Genomic DNA, 25,436 nt, shown 5'->3' on the forward strand with positions numbered 1-25,436 from the left:
ATTGTAAGCAGTGAAGAGAGGCAAACAGAAAAGTGCAGAGGAGAGCAACAGGCAGTCATCTCTGGAGAGAGCGTGAAAGCAGTGCTCAGTCCACTGACAACAACTCAACATTTGGATTGTAAGAAAAAGGGAGATTTTTCATACTGCTGCCTGCTCTGGGGCCTCTAGAAATAATCTAGCTTCCTCACAGCTATGCCTGGACAACAATCTAAACCATGGACAAAGTTTCTTTACTGCATGTAGTCTGATTCACACATGGACACTGTAGTTTATCTGTATTCCATATTTTACCTGCTGGAATCAAGGACAAAGTTGTATGTTTCATCACTTCCCTATCCTTTTTAACTTGCAGAAGTCACTGGGAATTCTTGAATAGGAGTTTTCCATGCAAGCCTTGTCAAGATGTTGCCAGTTGTTTTCATCACATGGTGGGTTGGGGTCATTCTTGGAATTGTAGGCGGTCAGTCCCAGTCTCAGCAACAAACCCAGACTGAGGACTCAAACCCCTGGAGACAGATGATCCAATGGGAGAATAATGGCCGTGTATACAGTCTTCTTAACAGTGGGACTGAATACCTCCCTGCTCGGGCTCAGGAACGAGACAGGAACCACAGAGTGTTTCTAGCTGATGCTCCCAACCGTAGATCACAGGGCGGGAATGTACGCAGGCAAGCACCTTCTAGAGGAAGCTCCGAAACTGTCAGAGGCCAAGCCAGACATCCTTTTGGATTCGGTCAGGTGCCGGACAACTGGCGTCAAGGTACTGCAGGGACAGGTGAAACAAGTCGCTTCCAGTCAATTCCCAGCTCTCGTTTTAGACCATCCTCTGGCTCATCCTCCTCATCATCATCCTCTTCTTCATCCTTCAACATCCAGTCTTATCCACAGTACCCACTACCTCAACAGCCTTCTTATGGTTCTCCCCATGACTCCGGTTTGGACAGGTCATATGAACCTCCCTTCCGTGGAATGGGGTATTCCACAGGCACTGGTGGTGGCTTCAATGGAGGAGGGTATGGGAGGGGTGGTTACTCTACTGGCAGTATTGGAGGAGGAAGCTCTAATGGAGGGGGTCCAGCACCTGATGAGAGGTATCGCTACTATCCCCCTTATGCTCAGCAATACCCAGCCAGTCCAGCCCAACCTGCACAGCCACCATTCACAGATGGACTGGACCACAGATACACACACAATCTGTACAGCGAGGACTCTCGAGATGCTGGTGATGCTGCAGTACCTGTCTCTAATGGTGCATCGACCAACTTGGGGTTAGCAGCATACCAGCCTGCAGTGCAAAGCCCCCAGTATGAGCAGTTTCCACCCTTTGGAAGACCCCAGCCACAGCCTCCATTCATGCAACCACCTCCGCGAAACCCCCTTGTCTCCAACAATGCAGAGAGCCCCAGCATCAACGTAGGGAGTGTTTATCGTCCGCAGCAAAGAGGTATGGTGCATTTCCATGTCACACCTACTTGTAAAACATATTGTACTAAAGGATTTAAAATCTCTTTGTAGATGTCAAATTACCCTGCAGAAAAAAGCAGCTTGTCCCACATGCAATTCACATGCTGGTCTAGGTTGGGTTAAACTGGTAAGTCCTGGTTTCATGCTGGTCTAGCAGGTGGACCAACATAGCCATGCTGTTCACAAACACAATTTGAAGCTGGTCAACCAATATAGTTTTCCTCTGGTAATGCTGGCTGATAGGGCTGGGTAAATATATAGATTTTTTTAATTAATCGTGATCTTTATATGAACGATCCTGATATTGATTCCAAAATCCCAATATAGACCTTTTACCTTCAGTTAAATGTTTACTTCAGTTTTGTTTGTGTTGATTATTACATCTGTTTAATATACTGCAGTTTATCTGCATAGTTTGGGCCATGCTGTTCATTTATAAAATTTTAATTTTTGTACTGTACCAAGTTAGATTCCCTGTATTACTAAGATGGTAGCATTAGCTGATAAAGAATATCTTTCATGTGTAAGCAAAATGGACATTGTATCAGAAGTATATCCAAATTAATCAGAATTGAATTGAGAGCTTGTGAATCATAACCAAATCAAATCGAGAAATCTGTATTCAATGCACCATTCAAAACACAACAAATCATTTATTCTGATCCCCACCCCCCACCCAATATGGTTTGCACATTGGGTAAGACTCACACCAGAGAGCTTTCTTTGCGGATTGTTTTTGATTATTTCTCATGCCCTAAGTCCCAGAAGTCGATGATTCAGTGTTTGCTAATTTTAAATATGTCTCAGTTACCTTATGGTTTACTTTGTAGGTACTTGAGCTCTTGCACAGCTGGAGATTTTGGGAAATGGGTGCACTTGTGGAGCTCATTTCAAATTCTCTTTCTCTAAAGGAGCGGAAGTGAGGAAAAAAGAGAGACATCTAAAAAAATTTGTTATCCTGCCATCTTTTTGTGTTTCCTGGCAGCTACAACCCCTTTGGGTATGACAAACGTGAAACTCTCGGGACTCAAACTAAACAAAAATTATTAGAAAGCTATTTTATTATGCAGTTGATAATGGGCATTACTTTGAAGCAGATTTTTGGTGTATTTCATTGAAATCATAGGCAGTCTGTAAAAATAGATATGGTCTAACATCAGTTCACCCCAGAATCAATGATTTCCATCCCCCTTTCCATTGTGTTTTAATTTACAATCAACAGAGTTGCAAGTTCATCTTCTCAGAGCCTGGGTTATTGAAACCAGGTGTTGTGAAATGTGTGCGTGGGTGTATGAGCATGTTGTAGTTGGCATGTGTGTAGTGCCTATGGGTACTGATTCTGCACAAAGAGCTGTCATTGTTTGGAGATTTGTTTCTGGTTTTGGTGATACTGATTCTGCACAAAGAGCTGTCATTGTTTGGAGATTTGGTTCTGGTTTTGGTGATACTGATTCTGCACAAAGAGCTGTCATTGTTTGGAGATTTGGTTCTGATTTTGGTGATGAGTGCACTGCAGGGGCTAAGGGGTGAATGATCACAGTATTTGCTATAAAAGGTGTGGGGGGGGAGTTACTCCATCATAAGTTTGTGAAGTGGGGAAATGGAAAGTCCCAACACACATGGGGTCCACTGCCTCAGAAAACAGTCCTAAATAAAAGTGTGCATATGTGCGGATGGGTGTGAGGCAGTCTGTGGGTGGATATAAAGTGAGAGCATCAGAGTCTCTGAGACATTGCTGGTCATTGCCAAGTGTGCAGGCTCATTTTGCAATGTGAAATGATATTTGTCTCTAGCTTCAAGCATGACTCACCACTTTGGTTCACAAAATACAATCATAAGGCAGAGGGGTGTAAACTCAATTCAATGGAAGTTACACATAATCTACACAAAAAATGTACATTAAGCAATAAAAGACTCAAAGAAGTTATGCATTTACCAACATGAAAGAGTTTAAATCTGATCTCTAGCCTGTGGAAACATGCATTCGTGAGATTAAGTCTCAAAATAGCAATCTAAAAATGACATCAATTTAAAGAATGGATTGCACTACATCACTTTTAAAATCTGAACAGATTTTACGATTCTAGGCATCACAAATGTAGACTTTGAAAATTGCTACAGTGAAAAATTGTGCATCACACACCAAATGACTGGGGATCACACACTATTCGATACTCCTATACAATCACAAACTCAAGTGGAATCATGCACCCCCCATTCTAGGAGCCACATGACAGATGTACTGTATGGATATGTATACGAGCTGCTGCTGTTGTTGGTGATGCTACTCTGTGCTCAGAGTCGCAAAAGACACAGGACAAGTACATTTGGTTGTGGTCTTGGGTGGGAAGAGAAGGCCAGTATGGTCTCTAGAGACTTGGGGACAAGTTGGAGGTGGATGGTGTTCAAAGTTAAGCTCCACATGAGTGGAGGCACTCTATTTCCATTACTGCACATTTGTATGATTTCAGACATTTGACGTGGAGCATATTATACTATGAGATTTCCATTGTAATTGTGGACAGCCAGATCAAAAATATATGTATCAAACATGTTTGAAATCCTCTGAATAGACGGAATCATAGTCAGAGGGAAAGAAATCAGAGACTGTACCAATCATATAACATGTGACTTTCTTAGACACCTCAGAGTCTTCTTAGACAAGCCCAAAATCTGCAGAATGTAGCAGACTAGCGCAGACAAGTACCACAGGCTCAGCCAAAATTATAATCAGGGTTTAAATTGTGGTTAAATTTGTGTAGTGTAATCCAATCTTAAATCCCAGAGTGGTCCTATATTTTTTGAACATAGAATCAGATTTGAGGATGTTTTCAATAGGATATATTTGAAATACCTGTATCTGATTGTTTAGTGTGGTCTTTTTAGCTTAGCCTTTAATTACTCATTACTTCATGGTAACAATCCTCTCTCATTGGTTAGCAAAAGTCCCTATCTGTCACTTACGCAATGTTGTATCGATGTAGTGACACTAGGGGTCACTCTTGGGAGCCCCAAATACTTCTGATCTTTGAAAAAAGGCCAATGGGAGTTGGCGAGTGGAATTTGCATGCCACTCCCCCGGACATACCGGTATAAAAGGAGCTGGCTCACAACCACTCATTCAGATTTTTTTCTTCGTGGGTCGAGAAGTTGTGTTTCAGAAAGCTGAATTCCTCTGCCGGTCCATTCACCTCTGCATGCTGTTGGATTTACGCCGCATTACAGCAGTTTCTCCCACTCGTGCACCGGTTGAATGCAGAGAACGCCCCTGGGCGCTTCAAAAGTCTAAAAGATTATAAATTCTTGCAAATAAAAGAGTATATTTTCTCTAAAAGAGTGACGGTGTCTTTTTAAAGATGCCTTTCCATCTATGTGTAATTCCTGGTTGCAGTCAATACCTCTCCACTTCTAATGACCACGATCACTGTCTCACGTGCTTGGGCGCTGCATGACGAGCTCACAAGGTCATGGGGGGGGCACCTATTACAGCCCGGGCCCAATCTCTGAGCTCCTCCTCTCTCACTACCCTCGATGGTGGGGCTGCCAGGGGGTACTCTACGATTTTCCAGGTGGATAAGACGGTTGGGTGCACCTGTGCCGAGACTCCCATCCAGGGCTTGAAGGTTTACGTCATAACTGGTGTCTAATGCTTACAGTGCCACTGGACAGGCCACCTCCACCCTGCACGCCATGGCTTTCCTGCAGATGCACCAAGCTAAGGCACAAAGAGAACTGCATAAGGGTAGTTCTGACCCGGGAATGATGCAGGAGCTGCGCTTGGCAACCGATCAACTGACGAAGGCCACGACGCAGACTCTTGAGCAGGTGAGGTCCACCCTGGTGGTCCAGGAGCGCCACCTATGGTTCAATTTGTTCGAGATGAGGGAGGCTGACAAGGTACAGTTCCAGTATTCCCCCATCTCCCAGGTTAGCCTATTCAGCGACACCATCGAGGACTTTGCCCAGCAGTTCTCTGCGGTTAAGAAGCAAATGGAGGCTATTCTACATATCCTGCCCCAGCATGGATCAAGATCCTGCACCCTGTCTTCTCATCACCAGGGGCATCCCCCTGTGGATAAGGTGGTTGGGTGCACCTGTGCCGACACCCCCATCTCACGGCCCGCAGCCAAGAACCCAAGGGAGGCTTCTAAGCGCCCCTGAGACAGGTGAACAAGGGACGTGGAGACCCGCTGCAGACTTGGAGCTGATAAGAAGTCCACTCCATACCCTGGTTAAGTGCTGGGAGGAGAATCTTTTCTTCTAATTTTGCCACATGCTCGAGGGGCTGTGGTACCATTCTAAGAAAATGACCGGTTTCCTCAATCCCTGGGTCGTTGTCATGATCGCCAGACACCACACATTTACAGCAGGTTCGGTGCTGCGGAGGGGGGTCACCTGCTGCTGCGCTCCCAGTTATGGCAAAAACACACCCACGCCCGGGTGGTTGTGATGGATTGCGAGGACGGATCCCCTCCTCCCCTGTCACTGACCAGTCCTATGGTGGGTTCCCAGAGCCAGGTAAGTGCTTTGATGTCTCCCGACTCAGGATGGCCACGAGCTCGGGGCTTGAGCCCCCCCAATGTGGCACCTCTGGTTCCGCCCTGCCCACGGTAGTAGACACTATCACTCCTACCTGTACTGTGGTAGGTGCTCCAAATGCGCTGGTTGCCTGTTTTTAACCCTGTGTGATTCCACCGTTGATAAACCCGCGTCTTCCTGCCACCGGTCACCGTGTTTGTAGAGCTCAATCCCCTCTGGGTAGGACCTCCCACGGTGTTTTTCCCTTGGGAATGCCCCCCCCCCACGCTGGCTACGAGGCATGCAATGGTTTGCCCGTCTCGCACCACCAGTCCACGTAGCACAGTTCAGCTAGTTATGGCGTTTCATATAGGGACCCCTAGTGTCACTACATCAACACAACGTTGAGTGAGTGACAGATAGGGAACGTCCTGGTTTCTTTCGTAACCTCTGTTCCCGATGGAGGGAATGAGATGTCGTGTCACTCCTGCCACAACACTGAACTGCCTGCTGAAATGGCCGGGACCCTGTCTCGGCTCCTCAGCACAAAACCTGAATGAGTGGTTGCAAGCCAACTCTTTTTATACCAGTGTCAATGGGAATGACATGCAAATTCCACTCGCCAATTCCCATTGGCCTTTTCTCAAAGATCAGAGGTGTTTGGGGCTCCCAAGGGCGACCCCTAGTGTCACTACATCAACACATCATCTCGTTCCCTCTATCAGGGAACGGAGGTTACGAAAGTAACCAGGGCATAATAAAAAGTCTTAAAAAATGCATTAGAACTGTTAATTGTGAAACTGTACAGCATGAAGTGTTAATTATAATTAACACACATGGTCTTGTCTCCCATATTTGCTGTCACAGAGACTACTTACATAATATTAAAACTCAATACCAAGAGCAAATATTTTTTTTAAATAAACACCTCAACTTACAAATGTTAATGACCAAAAACACAATTAATCAATGTCTACTTAACACAACTCACTGCCAGATTTGAATAAATTCCAATTTGAATTTGATAAATGTTTCATACAAGGAATGTATAATAGATGAAAAGTTGGAATTTCAGTACTGACTTGGAACTGTTTTTGCAAAAACACTAATCTCCAGCATCATGTGCATGTGCAAATCCATTCTTGTTTGGCTTATATGTAATCTAGGTGTCATGCAGGCAGCCAATTTTGTAGAGAAAAGTGCTGACTCTCTGATGAACATACCACTGGAGAACCACAATCTTTCACACTCTTTACACTGTTTACAAAAGCTGACCCAGGAAACTTTGTGAGCCATTTAAGTCTGTCTGGGACAAAGCTGGCAAATCGGATGTGTACACAGAGATGGAGATGCAAAAGCACTCACTGGAAACTAGTATATCGGTGGAGTGGAGGAATGGTGCTAGCATGTCTGCAACTAGGAGACTGACCAGAGCCATGATGATTTAAAGACTAAATTGTTCTAAATTCTAAGCATGCCTTCAGCATAATGGAGATTAAATCTGGTCTCTTTAATGTTGTTATGAAAGACTCTCTTCTTACTGAAAGCCAGTGCATGCAAAGTAGGAAATCACATAAACAAAACTGAATGCTGTAGCCTTGTCTTTGAATAAATGTTAATGCCAAAATAAGGCCATTTGAAGTCTTAGATTAGACTACAATTTTATTATATAAATTATATTAAGATTCTGACAGCCAGGCTGCATTATTTAACTGTAACTGAAGGCAATGAGTTGTTCCATTGGTCTTATACTGCTTGGCTGAAAGTTTTAGGAACATTAGCTGTCAAACCTAGCTCTGTTTTTTATATTTAATTATTTTCTGTTTTCTAACAGAGTTGGTCATAGGCCCAATTTTGATCCAGCAGGGAAGTGAGATCATTTTCTTTTTTTTCTGTCACCTGTCCCTCATCTACTGCTTGCAGCTATATGCCATACTTTGTTCTTTACTCTGGTAGAATAAACTTATTTTGCATAACCTTGAAACAAGATAAGAAAAAACACTTGATCTATTATACTCCGAGGCTTCAGTGTTACCTCATCAAAAACCTTTTCTTCTCTTGTGTCTAGTTTCAAAGGCATGCTTACTTGGACACAACCATTTCCATATATTTTTTCTTTAAAAGTATTAAACTTCAGAACATCAAAACAAATTAAAAAATTCCCAGGAAAGTGTTTTCTGAGAGAGGGGTCTTCAACATGGGGTCTATGGCAGTGCAGGGGGTCAACCATTTTTTGTTTGATCTCCAACTCCTGCTTGGGAAAAAGGCTGCAACTAACAATTAAAAATGACATTTTATTTCCTGTATTTTATTAAAATATGATTTAAAAGAAAGCTGAAATGATAAAGGTTTTTGTTTTGTTTTACATTACTGAATTCACAATTCTATACTCTCACAAAACTTTGAACAAAGCCTGAATCATGAAAAGTTAAGTTTGAATTTATTAATATTATTACTTGTAGGACATCTGCAAAATAGTTACTTTACTTGTACTTTAACTTAACAAAAACATGCTCATCATTAAAGAATAAAATGTTCATAGGGCATGAAGTGGGACAAAAACAAACAGCCCAGCTGAGGGCAATAGTGAAACTAGAATAGAAATGTTAAGAATTCCACCCAGCTGAAAAATACATTATGCTAGATACATACTGTACACTGTCACTGAGTACATACATTTAAGTATTTTAATATTATAGTTTTTAAAATAGTATTTTCACTGATTACATATTTCTAAACTATTCTTTTAAAAAAAAATGGTGTATGTTTATCCAGTAAAATAGTGTTTGCCATAGTATAAGTTTACTATTGAAATCATTACATATAGCATTATCAGGAGGACTTTCAAATATCAGGACCCTTAACATTATTATACATTATATTCAACATTACATACAGTTTAATAATGTACAATCATCTGTAAACCCTTTGGAAATTCACTCTCGCACTTAAAAGACCCATCCCTGTGCTAACTGTACACTTTAAAAACCGGCACACCTTGACTGCTGAGACTTCAGTCTGATATCCATGAAAGCTGCACATCTGATTACATTGAAACTGAAATCATGGTATGACACTGGGCGGTTTAATCTAAACGATTGCGCTCACTTTCTCCAATGTGATTGGTTTGATTGACACAGATGCTCTTGCCCATTAGAGTTTAACTGAGACTCGCTTGTGGTAAGAAAAACAGTTTAGCAAAATTCATGACTGATTTTGAATTCATGTTTACATTAAATAGCAGTAAAATGTAAGTGCTGCACTGGAGAGAAACAGCTCTCACGCATCAAACAGCACAAGTGATGCAGCAACCACTCCACATTAAACTGTATGCTTGTTTATCTCTATTGTTTTTGTTTTCAGTGACGTCACTGACGGGGCTTCTTCATGCTTACCACAAATATCCAACGAATCATAATGAAATTCATTGTCGATGATTTCCATTTTTGCTAATTAACGATTTTATCGATTAGTTGTTGCAGTCCTAGACATTTTTTAAATATGCATTAATGATGTTAACATCAACCAAGCTAAATTTCAGCTAAATGTTTAATTGTCCCTCCCACATTGAAATGTATCCTATTAAGAAATATTCAAATTGAATGTACAAGTATGTAACTCTATATATAAAAAAATATAATTTGAATGGCAAACACAACAAAGTACTCAAAAACATTAATATGATACCATAAGCATGTAATTACATGCCTAAATTGCAACAGGGTACCCCTGCTCCATCTCTCCATCCACCAAGGGCACCATGTCTTGAAAAGTTTGTACACCCCTGAGATTAATTTCAGTGTGTGCACTTCAGCATTTGTTCAGTTTTTGTTTTTTGTCTGTAGGTTTGCCTGACCTGGTTCCTGACCCAAACTATGTCCAAGCTTCTACATACATTCAAAGAGCCCACATGTACTCCTTGCGCTGTGCAGCAGAGGAGAAATGTTTGGCCAGGTGAGAATTGTCAACACTAAGTCCTCTATTCCTCTGTTTTTTAAATGCCCAAATAAAGTTTGGCCAGCAGTAGGTTACATCAAATTGCACTCACTTTTTGCACAACACTTTCAGAATTGCTTACATCACTCCAGCCAATATCAGTGTACACAAACGAAAAGAAGGAAAAGAGTTGTTTCTGGAGAAAATAGCAAATCCTAAGTGTAAGAATATGGGTGGTGTGCGTCATAGAAATTCCAGGGTGCTGTTATGAGCTCATTTCATACAAAACTTTCCATTACTCTTTGCTTCAGAATCTTGTTAAACTTTCTTTCTCTCTCCAGCTCGGCCTACAGCGATGACACCACAGGCAATAATGTCAGGGTTCTTCTGCGGTTCCCTCAGAGAGTGAAGAACCAAGGGACGGCTGATTTCATGCCCAACCGACCTCGACACACCTGGGAGTGGCACAGCTGTCACCAGTAAGTTCAAGATCAGGGGTCGCTTTAGCTCTTTTAGCTATATCTACATTTTGTACTACTTTCTACTTTTTGCTTCTATCTGTTTATATTGTGACCTAACAATACATCACATAAAAAATGCTACTATGCCTTCTATTATTTTGCAAAGAATCTAAAATGTTGTCTGAGGACCAGATAATGAAATGAGCTAAATCAAAGTCAATGACATCACAGTCAGCGTTTTATAGTGAAGGTAGATCTAAAGTCACTGGTTTTAGCTTCCTAGGCACCATATCATAATTAGTTTTCGACATAGCCAAGCAAATTTTTGTAACTACATTGCTTATTACATGCTGGAAATAGAGTCATCATTTGGTAAGAAAAACTGGACATTTATAAGCAAATTTACCACTTTCAACTCTCCATCAGATGCCATTTTTCACACCAAATCACATGCACAGGTTTTGCACTTGTAGCTAAGATAGCATGCTGACACCAAGGCAGCACTCAGAGAACAGTAAAACAGCTTTATAAATGAGAGGCTGAAGGCTTTTAACTATAATGTATGCATGCTCAAATTGAAACGGGAACAGAGTCCCCGCACCCGCAGAACATTACATAACACCGGACCCATTATCCGACAACAGAACTAATTTAATTCTGTACCTGACCCGACCCGTAAAACATAAAGACTGTGATCCGAACCACACCTTCATTAAAATAAATCTACTACACCAGGTAGACGAAAATTATTTATTTGCTCACATCACACAAGCAATCAAATTAACATTGGACACTCTAAGTTGGAGCATTTAAGAAAAACAGGCACGTAGCCTAACATTGTGGTGACAATAACAGAAAAATTATGAGAAAGATGAACATTATTTGACATTTTAAAAAACAGCCTTGACCATGGGCACCTGCAAAATGTGGGTACGCACAGAGATCTTCCTAATACAACCATTTATAAATTCTGGAGATTTTGAGAGAAGCATTCTTTGCAACAATTGGCTAGAGCACTTCCAGTAACTGTTCAGAATAAATGTGCTCATGCTAAATAGTGGTGTAGCACATAACTGGTAATCTGGTAATCAGAAGGACGCTGGTTCAATCCCCACAGCCACCACCATTGTGTCCTTGAGCAAGACACTTAACTCCAGGTTGCTCCGGGGGGATTGTCCCTGTAATAAGGGCTCTGTAAGTTGCTTTGGATAAAAGTGTCTGCCAAATGCATAAATGTAAAATGTAAATGTTAATAAGCCAAACTCACCACAACAAACAGAAGAGAAAACAGGTGTCTCGAGACACATTTTTATCAATTGAAGAAGTTATTTTTAACTTGACTTGGTTTCTAAAAAAGCAGCGCTACCATGAAAGATGTTAAAATCAAAGTGAAATGTGGTGCAGTTGTCAAAAGACATCCATCTAGCGAATGTTTACATGGAATACGATTGAAAAACAGCGCGAGTGAACACAAAAGTACGTTTGGATTAAATAGCCCCTTGTTCACATGACACAGCACTAACTGAAGTTTCTCAAAGTTACCTCTCAAAAAAACAGCCTTTTGTTTCAGATGATTGTAAGTAAATTTCCAATGTATCCAACACTGTTTGTTCTGTGTTCTGTAAATATCCCGATTCTGTTTTACTGTGTGAGAAAATGCTCCAAATGATTCAGAGAGTGCTTTGAATGAATTGTACTCAATCACGAATCGATTCAGACAATTTTGCCAACCCGTTTGGTCAATTCACTGAAAAGAATCAGCTCAAAAGAAATATTCATTCACCAACAACTGGGCACACTTCATGATTGATTAAATATTCGGAGAGTATATTTCTCATGTCAGTCAGAGTGGTCATGTATGTACAGTGCGTATGGCTGTACAGATGCAGGCGCCACTGGCCTTGGCTATTTGACCCGCAGTTTGCCTGTATCTATTTATTCCCGACCTGCACCACAAATGACAATGTAAAACATTTTCCACCATTTACATCAAATATTAGCAGTTCACCCACCCATGTGCAAGACTCTGAGGGTGAAGGCATAGTCTAATCTTATCCATTCAAATTCTGACATTCAGTTTATTGAAAATAAGACTGTTTAATAATGGAGAAACAGTGGTTCATATAGTAAATGGGTTTGGATAAACCCTCACTTTTTCATACAGCAGCAGCAATAAAGATACCATGCATAAAGAACCATGGCATTTCCATACAAATTCTCCCAAGTGTCAATGCACATGTCCTTCAAACTGAGACTAATCCAGCCAACTATTATAGTTCAGAATTAAAGCGCCATTGTAGCACCAGACAAAGTACAAGTTTAATAAATGAGTTTTCAAGAGAAATGCTCAGGATGCTACACAGACTCACATATCTGAAGCTACAAATCAATATAATTCTGAGTCTGGATTGAAAACTTGCAGACTGAATCAGAAAGGAGGCAAACTATCATCACAGTCACATAAAGAGAGAAAAATATGAAGGTAAAATAGTGCCTAAATGATTTGCATGCACAGAGTCAGATTTGTGAAAGCGTAAATCAAATTGAAAGCATAAAAATAAATGTCATGCACACAGAACGTATTTTAAAGGTATAAATCAAGTTGCAAGCATAAGAAAAAAATATTAGCAATACTTTAATGCTTTGCATAAGTGTAATTCATGTGTTATGAATCTGTAATTTCGTATTAACACAAAGTTAATTTGATGTGTATTCTTCTGACTTCCTTTTTTTCACTTTTGGCACTGTTTTGCATCTAAACATGGCCAAAAACATTGCATACCTGAAATCCATGATATGCAAGCAAAGAAAAGGTGAAAGATGGCACCGAGTATGGCTGCTGCGCTGCGAGCTCTGACCCAATATTGCAGTTTTTTGTTTGGTTTATCTACAATTCTTATATTTTTTGTCTTGGATGTTGTCTGCCTTATTGTTTACGATAAACCAAATTTTTTAGACTTTAAATACCTCAATGCTGACCCGCTGTTTATAAACATGACAGCGGAGACCTTTGTCTGGGCAGCCTGGCCGCTAAAATGCAGCCAGAAAAGGGGGAGGAGAGCCGGCGTGACCGGGGACTTTAACAAAGCCAACTTCAAGTCAATAGCACCGAAATACTACCAACAAAACAGTTTCAACCCATGAGGGGACCGGGTTTTGGACCATTGCTTCTCTCCCTTCCGGGATGTCTACAAATCCCTCCCTTCCCACAATTTGGCAAATTGGACCACTCTTTTGTTCTGCTTGTGCTCGCTTACAGGCAGAAACTGAAACAGGAAGCACCAGCCCTCAGAACGACCTAGTGCTGGTCGGTCAAATCAGATTCTACACCGCAAGACTGTTTTAATCACGTGGACTGGGAGACGTTCCGGTCCGCCTCTGATGACGACATCAAGGTCTCCGCTGATACCATAATGTGTTTCATCAGGAAGTGCAAAGATAATGTAGTGCCGACCAAAATAATATGGATCTACCCTAACCAGAAACCATGGATTAATGGCGATGTTCTTGTGGCACTTAATGCACGGACCTCCGCTTTTAATTCCGGGAATGCAGAGGAGCATAAACAAGCCATTTATGCCCTCCGCAAAACTATCAGAGCAGCCAAACGCCAGTACAGGGACAAGATTGAAGGACAGTTCAACATCACCAACTCTAGAAGCATGTGGTAGAAACTCCACTGTGAACATCGCTGCCTCTCTCCCAGATGAGCTCAATACTTTTTATGCTCGTTTCAAGCGAAATAACACCACCACCATGGAGACACAATCAGACTTTTTAACTCTTGGTCGCTCAAAAATATATCAGCACTGCAATTTATTAGCCTCAGACTGAACCCACATTTTATACTTCACTTAATAACACACTGGCAACTGACAAACAACCGACAGCTGAATATCAACACAACAATTTATTTTTATTGTATACAGTATATACTTCTTATTTTGTGTATAATGTATATTGTTAGGTGTGTATTGTATATTGTGTTGTGTAACAAGATGTGTAAATTGTGTTAGGTGTAAATCAGATGTTTATTGTAATTGTCATTACTGCTGTGTTGCTTGGAACCACACCAAAGACTTTCACCCACTGTTGCACTTGTGTATAAGGTTGAGTGACAATAAAGGGATTTTATTTGATTTGATGAACAGCAAAACGGATTGACCATGTAGAATCAGTCTGTATGTGTAAAATAAACTACTGCAAATGTGTAAATGACTTGTGTTTGCCATAAATGTTTTCCAGAAATAATCCAATATAAACTGTTCAGTCTTCCTTTAGTTATGCTCACACTTTTGGCACAAATTTCTCACAGAAAATGTTTTGCAAGCGCGAGGGGGAAGGCGGGTCTTCCTGCTACTAGTAACCAATCAAATTAGGTTTTCCTTGACCAGTTTACTCTGACCTGATTGGTTTAATAACATGACAGACCACTTGTCCTTCATATGGCTCAGCATTGTTCCTCTGGGTATCTCTCCTCTCTTAAATATTAAACTGAAATATTATTTAATTGTCCTTTTCATATTATGAAATATTGTCATTATCATTAAGTTAATTAGTGCTTTGACTGCTTTGACTGCTTTGATTTCAACTGCTTTGATTTATCTGTACATCTACCAAGGTGGTAAAAGTTGGAGCTACTTAAATTTACAAGTCAACTAAATTACCCTGCATCTCTGATATAAGGATGTTCTTAGTTCAAGAGGCTTTAAAGACAGCTACAAAATAATTGTCAGGTAAAATCACCGGGAGAGTAGGATGCAAGTGCAGTATGGCAGTTTTAATGAAGATAGGCAACAAAACACTTCAGACGTCAGGCAGAAGCCAATAGAGAGTACAGGCAGAAGGCCAGGAGATAATCAGGCTTTAGACAATCTCGTGGTCAATAAACAGGCAGAGGATAATATCAGAGAGTCAGACAGAAAGTAAAAGGCTTGGTAACGTCAAACACTAGGGAAATGAGCATATACTTCAGATGGAGTCTCTTATAAAGGGTCTAGTGATAGCTGTGGTGACGAGTTGCAGGTGAGGCTGATCAGAGTTCAGGTGATTGGGATCGAGGTGGTGCATTGTGTTGTGGGAATTATTTGATTTTTTCACCTTGTGGTTCAGAGCTTCCGTAGAATATTGTGTGGTGGATAGTAGATTTTTAACTGTTATTGTAAATGGTACTCTATCAGAGTCACTGGTATCTTCCACATGCTCAACACAATGCTGTTTACTGTCCCTATTTTTGTATATATTGTATACAAATGATTGCAGCAGCATTATGACAATAGACACATTGTTTGGTTTGCAGACGTCATAGTTTGTGTCATAGTTAGTCTGTTAAGAGAAGAGGAAGATGAACATGGCATTATCTTGGATGATTTTGTGTCCTGGTGTGGAACAAAATATCTTGAACTGAATGTTTCTAAAACCAAGGACATGGTGATTGATTTAAAAAAAAAAAACATCAGCCATTACCTAAGCTTACCACCATTTGAGGGAAAGTTGATCTGGTAGATAACTACAAATATTTGGGTACCATCACTGATTCCTGAAAAAATACAAATGTTATTTGTAAGAAGGTCTAGCAGCATTTCTTTTATTGGAGAAAAAATAACTCCTTTAACTTTTGAAGAAAATTGATGCCTATGTTTAGCAGAGTATAACTGAATCGGTCTTATCCTTATGTATGGCAGCATGGTTTGGTCAATTGAAACTTTGCAACCAACTCAGACTCAAGAAACTGGTTAAAATAGCTAGTAAAATTGCTTGGGTGACTCAGACAAACCTCATTTTTAAGAAGCAGGTTATCAGGAAGGTGAATATCATTGTCATTCAACCTGGAGAGTTTGAACTCATGCCCTCTGGTCACCGTTTTAGGTCACTGAAGTTAAGGACCAAGAGGGCAGAAAGTACTTTTGTTCCCACAGCAATTATAATTCTGAGCTCAATAAGGAAAAGACAGTAGAGAAGTTTGGAGAGGACTGTGAAATTATAAATGAAGTGTATTCAGAAATATTGAACTTTTAAATCGTGTTTTCATGGGGTATTAATAGTGTGTTTTATGTGTTTTTATATTTTCATATCTTTTTCTATATATTCTTTCTCTGCGTGCAAACTAATTTCATTCGGGATATCAATAAACTTGAAATCTTATATAAGGATGTTATTACCATGATAAAATGATCTCATGGCCACAACATACTATATTTTGGGGTGATTTATTCCTGTAAGTGATTAGCCTGCCCAGTTTCATGTAGTCACTGGTCTCTCTGGGTAGCATTCATCTGTGTGTGCTCCGTCATTAAAAATATTGTTGCTTAAACTGCTGGGAATTGGCTACAGGGCCCTGAAATATCTGTCATCCTCCATCAAATAGGTTTAATATGGTTGGCACCGGCAGTAACAGACATAGCTTATGGGAAATATTTACTACAATCCCTCTGGAAAAATATGAACTCTCCACCTGTCAGTGGAAAGTACCTGTGTTTTTCTGGCCATTGTCCTTCAGTTATTAGCTCAACATTCCCAAACATGTGCCAAAAGACCAAAAACATGGTAGGAAAAGGTGGTGTGACATGTAGAGTCAAAATCAGTTGTATAAAAAAGCTCTTACCTAATCTGCTAAAATATGAATTGATACTGGAAGCAGTTTGAAAGAAAGAAAGAAAGAAAGAAAGACTGATTGATTGATTGATTGATTGATTGTCAACACAGGGAAAGACCACCCAAAAATGAAAATGCTCTCATCATTTACTCACACTCATGCCATCCCAAATGTGTGCCTTTCTTTCTTCTGCAGAACATAGACAAATATTTTATGAAGGATTTCTCTGCTCTGTATGTCACAATGGAAATGAATGGTGACCAGAACTCAGAAGGTCCAAAAAGGATATAAAGACAGCATAAAAGTAGTCCAAAAGATTTCAGTTAAATCCATACGTTCTGAAGGTGTGGGTGAGAAACTTAATTCATTAATTTGACATATAAGTCATTTTGTACTGTAAATCTTCACTTCAACATTCAGCCACCTACTGGTTGGGACTGGTCCAATGTGAACATTTACTGTATTGTAAAAAATTACTTATATTGATCTGTTTCTCACCTTCACCTATCATATTGCTTCAGGAGTTATGGATTCAACCACTAGAGTCATAAGGATTACTGTTATGCTGCCTTTATGTCCTTTTTGGACCTTCTGAGTTCTGATCACCATTCACTTGCATCAAATGGATCTATACAGCTGAGATATTCTTTTAAAAATACTTGATTGTGTTCTGCAGTAGAATGCAAGACATACATATCTGGGATGACATGAGGGTGAGTAAATGAGTGAAATGTCCCTTAAAGAAAACTGTGCTCATCTTTGATGCATGAAATGTCAGATTAATATGTCTAATGGGCTTAAGCATTCTAGTTCTAAGATTGGTGCTCTTTCTGTTTAAGACATTACCACAGTATGGATGAGTTCAGTCACTATGACCTGTTAGAGGTGAGCACTGGCCGGAAGGTGGCAGAGGGACACAAGGCAAGCTTCTGTCTGGAGGACACTACCTGTGACTTTGGTCACCTGAAACGTTACGCTTGCACTTCACATACCCAGGTGCAGTACCATACTCACTGCCATGAGCAATACTGTTTCTGTACTCGAATACAAGTTTTGAGGCCTTTTCGCTATTGCGAATATTTTTTTTTTTATAATTAGGTCAATTCATAAATATTTCTTTATTTGTAAGTTTCATGATTATGTATTTATTTGTGTTTTTATGTATGCAAATAAATTATTATGTATGAATATTAGTTTGTTCATTTAATATTAATTTCCATTTGTCATGCATTTAAACATCCTATTGTATTATTTTTACATTGTTTAATTAATATTAATTTCCATTAATTACTGTATCTAACATACATTTTTAGTGTATTTATTATTGTTCCGTGTGTTGTCATTCATTTATGTCCCAGGGTCTCAGCCCAGGTTGTTTTGACACATACAATGCAGATATTGATTGCCAATGGATTGACATCACTGATGTTCAGCCGGGAAACTATATACTGAAGGTAACACTATGAAAGAAGACCAAACCATTTACACTCTGTTCACACTGAAACTTGTATATGAGCATTTGCTGAGACTTTTTTCATTAACCTTTAAATAGATTCCCTCACAGAGTATCCTGTATCTACAACATCTAATTAAATATATGATATGTCTTGCACAAGGAGTTTTGCACAAGGAGCTTTTTGGTGCACACAACACATGCAGCTGCACCCGACTTTATAGTGTATAATATCTCTGGGGCTGGTACAATGTGTTCGGTATGCTACTGTTGTGTACGGTATGCTCAGGGCTCATAAATAATACAGATTAAGACATGCCCTATGTCTCTACATGCAGATTCTATGCTCTCACTTTCTGACAATGCGCAGAAAGACGCTACAATAGCTGATGCAAGAATGTTAAAGGAGGTCACCCTTTCATTTTACTCCAAGGCTAAATTGAGATGCAATCTCATGCCATGCAAGTGTAAACTTTGTATAACACTGACTGAGGTTTATTTAGCATGATGTCTCAAACCTGTATCTTGTCCTGTTCTATATTTTTAGCTCCAGGTTAACCCCAAGTACTTGGTGCTGGAATCGGACTTCACCAACAATGTAGTCAGGTGCAATATCCACTACACAGGGCGCTTTGTCAAAACCACAAACTGCAAAATCTCCCAGTAAGTTTCAACCTCTTTACTATACCTACATTTTTGCAAATGTATTTTTATATGGCTCATTGTACATATTGTGGAAGTATTGTGTTGAAATGAACACTAGAGGCACTAAAACAACAGACTTTTTTTCCCCATTTACACAAATCATGAGTAAAAGTAGATTATCAGTTCATAAATTCGTAATTTTCTCACACCATGCTTTCTTATGACATCAAAACACCTTTACAAAAGCGCATGACTTCTATTGCAATACAATTTAACATTTGCAGTACATAACCAAATAGTAAGCTTGTTCATTTGTCATCAATAGCACAGATCTATGCACTAGTGATGCAAAGGACTGGGGTAAGAGATCAGCAGAACACACGTGAACTAAAAGTGTCATAGAAGCACCATAAAATTACATGTTTTTTTTTCATTGTGTTTTTCATGTCACATTTGCTCTTAAGACACTATTGGGTAGGTTTAGGTTTAAGGTTTAGGGTAGGGAGGTAGGTTTTGATTTTTTAAAACTCTACAAATCATTAACCTTCTGTTTTTCTGAGAATATTTTACTTGCTTTTTGTGCCTCTCAGTGCACATTTCACCTCGGAAATGCCACAATACATTTAAGGAACCACATAAAATAATTTTATAGTATTAATATTCATTAGATCATGCTCCATAATTGCAACTTAGCCTACATGCTTGACATTTGGCATTGTATTTTTCAATGGGTTTGAAATGCCATAGTTTTCACTCCATTCGTTCACTGTATTTCCTGTTTTGTAGGTCATGATTTGCCAGGTCTTGGCAGCTCAGTGTGGTCGAATCTTCAGTGGAGCGCATTTCCATTGCAATGTGAATGGAATTCCTGGTGTTGTTGTTGTGAATGTTTATTGTGTTTATATTTGTTCCTGTTTATGTGCTGTTCTGGTCTAGTGAGCACATTGTGAACCTGGGTTCAGCTTGTACAAAGAGGAATGAGCAATTGTACTGACACACACACACACACACACACACACACACACACAAACACAAACGCATACGCACACACACATATGTTTTCAATGCAGCCAACCCATTAATCCCCATTTTTTCATTAAAACACACATGCACTCTCTCCACAATTAAGCCTAAATCATTTAAGACCTCATGAAATCGGCAACAAGATCACACAGGAAATTGGTATACTGCTTCTGAATGTTCATGTACCCTAAAAACTACCCTATCTCCTGAATTACTGAGAAGTGCCTTGCCCATCAGACATTTCTGCATTAACTGAAACATGTTAAACTTTCCCTATGGCGCTACTGATAGTGATAGGCTTCTGATAGGCTTCTGATCCCATGGAAGTAACAGCATTCACAACGAGACACAGGTTCTGGTCTTGTGGAAAACAAGAAGTAAACCAGGGGTGGGGAACGTCAGGCCTCAGGGTCATATAAGGCCCACAAGACAACTTTACCCGGCCCATGAGGCCATTTGAGAAATTATTTGAAAAGCAAACAAATGGCCTGTAACAAAACAAAAATAAATAAAAAATACAATTAAAATAATGATTATAATGAATTGCATTAAATGCTAAATAATGTATAATAGACAGACCTTTCAGTGTTTTTTCTTGGTGCATCAGCACGTAGCGAGAAGCGTACAATCATTTTAACCCACAATCAGAAATTGCAAGCAATTGTATGGCCCACAAATAATTTCAGAAAAACTAGGGCAACAAAATATATATATATATATGAGAATGAGGGCTATCATTTGATACATGACTTGTCTATTCATTTGAATCATTTCTACAACGTAACCTCTAGGTGGGGCCAATTTGAGACACAAATGTTTTCAGGCCATATTTTGTTATTTTATGTAACTAAATGCAAATGTTGTGGGGTTCTCAATTAAGTGTTAAAACGCCTTGCCATATAGCATCTCTCCACTCGCCTGCCGATGAGCCAACAGGGGCACTTTGCATAAAAAACCTTGTGTCCAAAAGCTGACAGCAGCACTGAGTTTATCATAGTGTACTTTTTGTATCTTGGAGACTTATAGTCTTTAACTTAACCTGCTGCAGTTTTAATTTGGTTGTAATGTTGCCTTTATGTCAGTCCACTGACAATCCAAGCTGAGTTAGAGATGACCTAAATTAAGAGCTGATGATTGAAGCTTGTAAACCTTTTTGTTTTGGATGCGTTTTGTACTGTGGAATGTGGAATCTACATTATTATTTCTTAAAGGAATAGTTCACCCAAAAATGAAAATGCAGTAATTTTCCAATCACCATCATATAGTTCCAAAGATGTCGATGAACTTAAAAACTTTTGGAATTTGTGTCCTTTTGTTTTATTTTTTCAGCTCACCGGTCTATGGTTACTATGATCTGTAGTTGTATGGAATGGAGCTGTGTAAAGATTTTTCAAAATTCCCATTTTGTGTTCCACAGACAAAAATAAATGACATGACTGACAAATTTGTTTATTATTATTATTATTATTATTATATTTATTAATATTTTGTGTGTGAACTATTCCTTTAGACTGACAATACTGGTCAGATGCCACCGGCCACCATTTCCTTTATTATACAGTTAACCCAATGATGCATGCCAATAGCTAGGTAAGAAATGAATTTATTTGATCTGTTTTTATTCATAGTCTGTTCATATGTACTGTGTGGGAGAAAATATTTGCTGTGTTACATTCCAGGAATTCATATTTCTTTTTATCAGAAATCCAGATGTATGTCTATGTTTGATAAACAGCCAAGCTGTGGCATGGTACAACTTAGATGATACTACTGTTGCAAAGCTAACATTGCATAACTTGATGTTGCTGACAATCTTAATACCATCCATACCTACCTCGGAAAGAGAAATTAGCATTTGCTGTAAAAATAAATATTCCCTAGTACACTACAGTAGGGGCCTATATGACAAACTTACAACATCTGCAAATCCACATTATATGCTAATAAATGTTAGAAATGCTAGAGTCTAGAATCATCTGCTATAAACTATGACAAGTTAAACTATATATGAAAACCAAGCTGCAGGTGTTCTAACAAGCGTTCTGTGGGGTAATATTATTGTTGTCATGAGATAATCAATGTGAATGGAATGTGTATTTTTTATGTCTTTGCATGATGCTCTTCAAACAAAGCTAAATTGATTCCTTACTCTAGTGAGCAATTCTGTAATCCACTCCACCTGGTTTTTGAAGATAAGATATAGTGGTTTCCATTAACAAGATCCAGATTAAATGCAGAACAGACTTTCTGTTTTATTGTATCCCTTTATATCGTGTATAAATAATTAATGTTATTATTGTTTGAAAATATATAGACAGTAAATCTGTGTTTGGATAATATCTTGTTTTGTGGTTCATGACAGGTGCACACATCAGACCACACAACTCTTTGTTTTGTTGTTATCATTGTTGTTGTTGGTTGTTTTTTGTACTCCAGACTGAATCAGAATAAATACTAAAGTGTATATCAACATTTCTAGTAGAAGTGCTATTTAAATGTCATTTATTGTTAAATAGTCCTTTTTGTTAAAATATACGCTAAATAAAAAAGTGCCACATTTACTAACTGAGTGCATGCATGCATTTGTGAATCAAACCTGTGTGTGAATGTCTTCACAAATAAATCATGAATTTGTCAATAAGTTTACACAGAAATTTGGAACCAACTGAAAGCACAGACAACAGACTCTTGAAGCATTAAAAACATGGAATGTGTGAAGCCCGAATATTTGTAATGCATTGTATTATTATTAGAAATGGAAAAATAAGTGACCCTACAATACGTTTTATGTAATTTGGAGCAACAGAAAACCTCGTTCTGTGATCAGCAAGTGTTTTTATTGTCTCTCCCACCAATGTATTAAGTTAAATGTAATGTACAAATAAATGTAATGGCTTTGAGCAGAAAGCATTATAACAAAGTATGTAATACATTATATGGCACTATATTATATGCATGTTTTACAGGGCAGACTTAAAATACTCTGTCTCTCTACACCAAGGGGTCCCTGGCCCTAAAATGTTAAAGACCCTAGATCTAAAATTATTTAAAACAATTGAGAAATATACAAATTTCTTACAAGTTAGCACACACTCACCTGCATATTTTAGGGAAAGTTTTATGAAGGTAAAAGCTTCTAGTAACCAATCAAATGAGGTTTCCTTGACCAGTTTACTCCTACCTGATTGGTTTAATAACGAGACAGACAGCGCATTCTTCATATGGCTCAACGTCATTCCTTTGGGTATCCTCTCTTAAATATTAAACTAGTGTCTTTCTAGAGCTCAAGTACACTTAACAGTTTCAAATTAAGTACAGTTTAAAAACTACGGAATCCCTGAGCCGCATTGTGGGAAAAAAAAATAAAGGTGAAAAAAAATAAATAAATTGTCTCAGTTCCTTCCTGAGCCTAAGTCTTAAACATTTTTCTCTCTTCAAAAAATTTTTTTTCTCTCTCTTCAAAAAAAAAACTTTTTTTTTCTCTCTTCAAATATTTTTTTTTATTTTTTTTATCTTCAAAAACAGCATGTTTCAGTTTTTTAATATCACATGACCAGAAATATTCTGAACAGATGTACACTCAAGCATTTAAACCTTTATGGAGCATTTGAGGTTTATAAATGAATACATGGGAATCATTATGCATGAATCGTGTGATACATTATCATTTCAAGAAGTGGAAAATTAATATGATGCAGTATAATAGTTAAAGGAATATTTCACCCAAAAATGAACATTCTCTCATCATTTACTCACCCTTATGCAATCCCAGATGTGTGACTTTCTTTCATCTGCTGAACTCAAATGAAAATTTTTATAATAATTTCCATACAATGCAAGTGAATGGGTGCCAAAATTTTGAAGCTCCAAAATCATGGATAAGTAGTCAAACTAATAATTGTTTTATATTATTAAAATGAATTCGCTATCCGAAAACGGTATTCTGCTTCGGGCACATCCCTTCTTCCTGGTTTCAACACAGGATCAAAACCTGGGTCTCCCACACTGCTGAAGGATTGCACTTCCAGTCATGCCACAACTGAAGGTAAATACACTGGAGCAGATGCAAAAATGTCTAATAGGAGATGGAGCTTATTGGTGTGTTGACATAATGTGGCTGATTAGAGGGTACCGGAACTCTTGGAAACAACATGCTAACTTCCAATGTGATTATGTTGGCTCAAGCAATCTGTAGTCTAGTTTGTTGAATTTAAAGGGGCTTTGGTTATTTGCCAGCTGGCCAAGCTTAAAGGCAAGCTAGACCTACTGAAAACCAGCTTGCCTTGGCTGGGAGACCAGTTAAATCAGCTGAAACAACCTAAGCTGACAAGGATACTACATTTCAACCAAGACCATTACAAATAGTTGATGAGCTTATTTTCTCATTAAAAACAGTTGATGGATTGGGAGATTTGGAGTTTAAGAGAAAATATGACAGCAAGCAATAGACCTGAGATGTGAAAGCAACATAAGTATGCTTGTTCTGCTCTGAGACACAGCAACACGACACTATGGTCTTGATGTCACCATGATTTATCTAGCGACTTGTGTCGTTCTCCACCATTAAATCAAATAATTAACAACTTGCACTCAATGGGATATATTATTTAACTGTTCTGATGTGAAGAAGGAGATCGAGACAGAGAGAGCATGAGACGGAAAGAGGGAAGACTGTGGAGCGCTGTGGTAAATAATTTAACTATCACTAGTGGTGAAAAACAAAAGTGTGATTATATCTCACTTCAAACCTCAGCGGCCGGCTTGTTTACTTTAATAATGATGGTTGGCTGCAAATGTATCTCATGCAGCGTAGAGCTCGTTCAGCTGAACTAATGAACTCCTCAACACGCTTTTTTTCTATGTGCCATTAGATCTGAATATGTTGGAATAAAGAGGGTGAGTTGTCTGTGCAGTCTGCCTCACAGCACTCTCATACTGCACTGCCTGATATTTTAATCGTAGGGAGTCCCCTTTGAGCGACATCTGTCCTGTTCTCCGTGTCCTTGGTGAAGAACATTTTCGCAGTCTCTGCTTTCCACACTTGTGATCCTCCTCAGTTTTCAGTTGCATGCAAAAGGCCATACAGAGTGAACAATGGTGGAATAAATTCTCATTACAGAGATGCCACTGAGAGAGGGCAAAATTGTAGCAGGTAAATGCTTTGTTTATAGACTCTCAGACAATTAGAACAAATGACTGGGAAAGGGACAGGTAGAAAGGGAAAGCTTACTTGCTTATTTTACAGGCTCTTAATCGGTACCTTCTTAGTCCTGATGAGACAAGGGTTTTAAATCTGCAGGCGCTGATGTGGCACTATAGGCTCTAAAACATTGATGACATC

General features: G+C 39.0%; 1 protein-coding gene across 1 annotated transcript; it reads left to right on the plus strand.

The window, feature by feature from the left end:
• loxl1 (lysyl oxidase-like 1) lies at positions 1-22,660 on the plus strand. Its single transcript, XM_052097004.1, has 8 exons — positions 1-118; positions 353-1,444; positions 9,828-9,936; positions 10,260-10,397; positions 17,814-17,970; positions 18,333-18,428; positions 18,975-19,090; positions 19,859-22,660. The coding sequence occupies exons 2-8, from the start codon at positions 403-405 to the stop codon at positions 19,863-19,865; spliced, it is 1,665 nt and encodes a 554-aa protein (XP_051952964.1). The 5' UTR covers positions 1-118; positions 353-402; the 3' UTR covers positions 19,866-22,660.
• Positions 22,661-25,436: the final 2,776 nt, after the last annotated feature.

This window comes from Xyrauchen texanus, chromosome 29 (genome assembly GCF_025860055.1).
Source record: "Xyrauchen texanus isolate HMW12.3.18 chromosome 29, RBS_HiC_50CHRs, whole genome shotgun sequence".
In the NCBI taxonomy this organism is placed as follows: domain Eukaryota; kingdom Metazoa; phylum Chordata; class Actinopteri; order Cypriniformes; family Catostomidae; genus Xyrauchen; species Xyrauchen texanus.

Coding starts and splice junctions, on each gene's coding strand:
- loxl1 (XM_052097004.1), top strand. CDS start 403: ATGTTGCCAGTTGTTTTCATCACATGGTGGGTTGGGGTCATTCTTGGA. Junction 9,937..10,259: donor GAGGAGAAATGTTTGGCCAG/GTGAGAATTGTC, acceptor TTCTCTCTCCAG/CTCGGCCTACAGCGATGACA. Junction 10,398..17,813: donor GAGTGGCACAGCTGTCACCA/GTAAGTTCAAGA, acceptor TTTCTGTTTAAG/ACATTACCACAGTATGGATG.